At 70.8% G+C, this 2653-nt stretch overlaps 1 protein-coding gene across 1 annotated transcript in view; it reads right to left on the bottom strand.

Moving 5' to 3' along the window:
* Positions 1-2653, bottom strand: part of H696_04704 (hypothetical protein) — a gene marked incomplete at its 3' end in the record, with an annotated part of 7361 nt that extends 4708 nt beyond the window's left edge. Inside the window, exons 1-2 of the mRNA XM_009498566.1 lie at positions 1963-2653; positions 10-1706 (exon numbers count right to left, since the gene is read on the bottom strand). Coding sequence (XP_009496841.1) covers positions 10-1706; positions 1963-2649 — 2384 coding nt within the window. The 5' untranslated portion in view covers positions 2650-2653. The remainder of the gene's footprint in view (positions 1-9; positions 1707-1962) is intronic.

Here is a 2653-nt window from a genome sequence, read left to right as displayed (position 1 = left end):
TAGGTGGACGTGCGGATGGCACTCGGCCGCAGGGAGGGCGAGGAGATGGACAGGAAGGAGGACTGCACCATGGACGAAGAGGAGGAGGACGAAACGAAGGACGAGGAGGAGCTGGCACTGGAGAAGGGCCAGAAGGAGGTACTGCTGCTGCTGCTGCCGCCGCCGCCGTCGGAGGTGGCCACCACCCCGGGGGCCGCATCGCCGGCGTCCGAGCCGCCGCCGCCGCCGGCCCCGCCGGCCGGGTGGCCGTGCTTGCCCGAGTCGCCGCCTGCCAAGGAGCCGGAGCCGGAGGACACATCATCGGTCGAGTCGGCCAGCGACCGGCCAATGCGGCGGAGATTGCGCTCGGCCCGGCGGTGCTCGCGGGCCATGCTGCGGGCGGCCTTGCGCTCGTCACGGGTTTCGGTCTTCTCGGTGTCCAGGACTTTGAGGAGCTCGCGGAATTTGCTGGCCACCTCCTGGTCCAGGATGACCTGGTCCCCGTGGAGGGTGGCCCCATCGGAGCCGGACATGCCGCGGATCGAATGGACCCGGCGATCGGCCGCATGGGCCCGGGCCAGGACCTCCAGCCGGAGGGCCCGGCGCTGCTCGATGGCCTCGTCGGAGGCGGCGGCCGCCGGCAGAGTCGCCTGGCTGGCACCGCCGGCCGGCTCGGAGGCGGAGACCCCATCGCCGCCGGCGGCGGTGCCACCAGTGCCGGTGGCTGTGGTGGTGGTGGCACCGGTGCCGGTGGTTGGGGTGGTGGCACTGGTGCCGGCGCCGGCACTGGAGGTGGCGGTGGCGGTGGCGGTGGCGGTGGGCGTGGTGGCCGCCGGCACCGGGGGGATGAGCTTCTGGATTTGCCGGCGAATGGCATGGTGATGGTCGGTGGTCTCGACCTGGGCGCGGATGCGGCTGGAGCTGATCCGGACAAAGTCGCACAGCTTGTCGACGGCCAGATTGATGACGGTGGCCGAGTATTGGCGGTCGCCGAAGAGGTGGCACGCCGAGAGCCGGAGCCCGGCCGGCGGGGGGACGCTGGGTCCGGCCACCGGGGGGCTGGCCCCCCGCGGAGAGGTCCCCCCGGTCCCGGGGAAGGTGCTCATGAAGTCCAGCCAGGCGCAGAGATCGGCCTGGCGGCGGAAGAGCACCCGGTTGAGGGGCCGGGTGGCGGCATCCCGAATGGGGGTGCCATTGCAGAGGTTGGTCAGGACCTTGGTCACCAGGAGCAGGGTCCCGCGAGCCGGGTGGTCCAGGTCCAGGGCCGGGACCAGGCCGAAGCGGTCGGGATTCGACACGGCCGGCAGGAGGAAGCGCAGGAAGAGGAAGGCCCCGATGACGCGCATGCTGGTGGACATGGGCTGCAGCGGCGGAGGGGAGGCGGCCCCGGGCCCGGGGCCGCCCGGGGATGTGGCATCATCCTCCGGCAGGGTGATGCGGTCTTCCGGCTCCGGGGAGGGCCGACTGGAGGCGGCCTGTAGCCGGTCCAGGGCCACCTCCGGCTCCGGGATGCGGATGAGGCTCTCGGAGGCGGCCGAGGCGACGGCCATGCGGATGAAGGTGCCCATGCGACGCAGTGGCAGGCAGCATGCCCACGAACCGTTGGGCAGCGAGTGCCGGAAGATGCTGGCCAGCAGGCGCTCGCTGATGTCGGCCGCGAGTTGGAGGGCGTGCGCCCGGCGGGCCGGGTCGGCCTCCTTATTGGGCAGGGCGCTGGGATGGTCGTCCTATCAGGGTGGGTGTGTGTGTGTGTGTGTGGGGGGGGGGGGGGAGGGGTAATCCACATGTGAGTCGTCTGCCAAGAGGGGCCACGAAGGAGGGGGAGCGGGTTGGGCCGTATCGGCATACACATGCACACATGCACGTAAATACATGCAAAGACATCCATGCACATCGGTACATCGGTACATCGGTGCATCGGTACATCGGTGCATCGACACTCACACATATTCACACACATACACACACAAACCGGACACATACCATGGCGATGACCTCGCGAACAATGTCACCGAGGGTGGCCTCCAGGAAGTCGGCCCCCTCGACCTGGGCATAGGCGATCAGCAGCAGGATGGTGAGGCTGTTGTCACGCAGGGTGTTGACGAGATCCGTGGCAAGGCCATCATCGAAGGCAGCGGCATCGGGCCCGGTCGGCGAGGAGGAGGGCTGGTGCGCATCCGGGGACCCGTCATCGGAGTCGTCGGAGGCCTGCTCGCGCCGGGAGCAGGCGCTCTCGGCCGAGTGCAAGGCCCGCCGGGCGGTGGCCTCGGTGATGGCCGAGGAGATGCGCCGGCCGAGCAGGCGCCGGAGCAGCTCCTCCGTGGCGCTGGGGTCGCGCAGGAGGACGTGCACGGAGGCCGCCACGGCCGGCGCGTCAGCCGACACGGTGGACGCGTGCTGCAGCAGGGCCGCCAGCGCGTGCTGGTTGTGCATGAACAGGATGTTGACCGCCTTCTGGCGGATGTCCTCGCTCTTTTGCCGGCGCCGGAGGAAGGAGGGCCCGGAGGAGCTGGCCGAGGAGGCCAGCGCCGCGGCGAAGTCGATGGGCGCCGCGGTATTCACACCGAGGACCTTCTCCACGTAGCGTACCGCCAGGGAGGCGGTCCCCGGACGGCCGGGGGCGCCGCCGGCGGGGGGGTCCCCGGAGCCGCTAAGGGCGACCGCCGGCATGTGG

Source organism: Fonticula alba, assembly GCF_000388065.1.
Source record: "Fonticula alba strain ATCC 38817 unplaced genomic scaffold supercont2.8, whole genome shotgun sequence".
Classification (NCBI taxonomy): Eukaryota; order Rotosphaerida; family Fonticulaceae; genus Fonticula; species Fonticula alba.
Note: the sequence above shows the minus strand (reverse complement) of the source record. Positions and strands in the feature narration are given on the sequence as shown.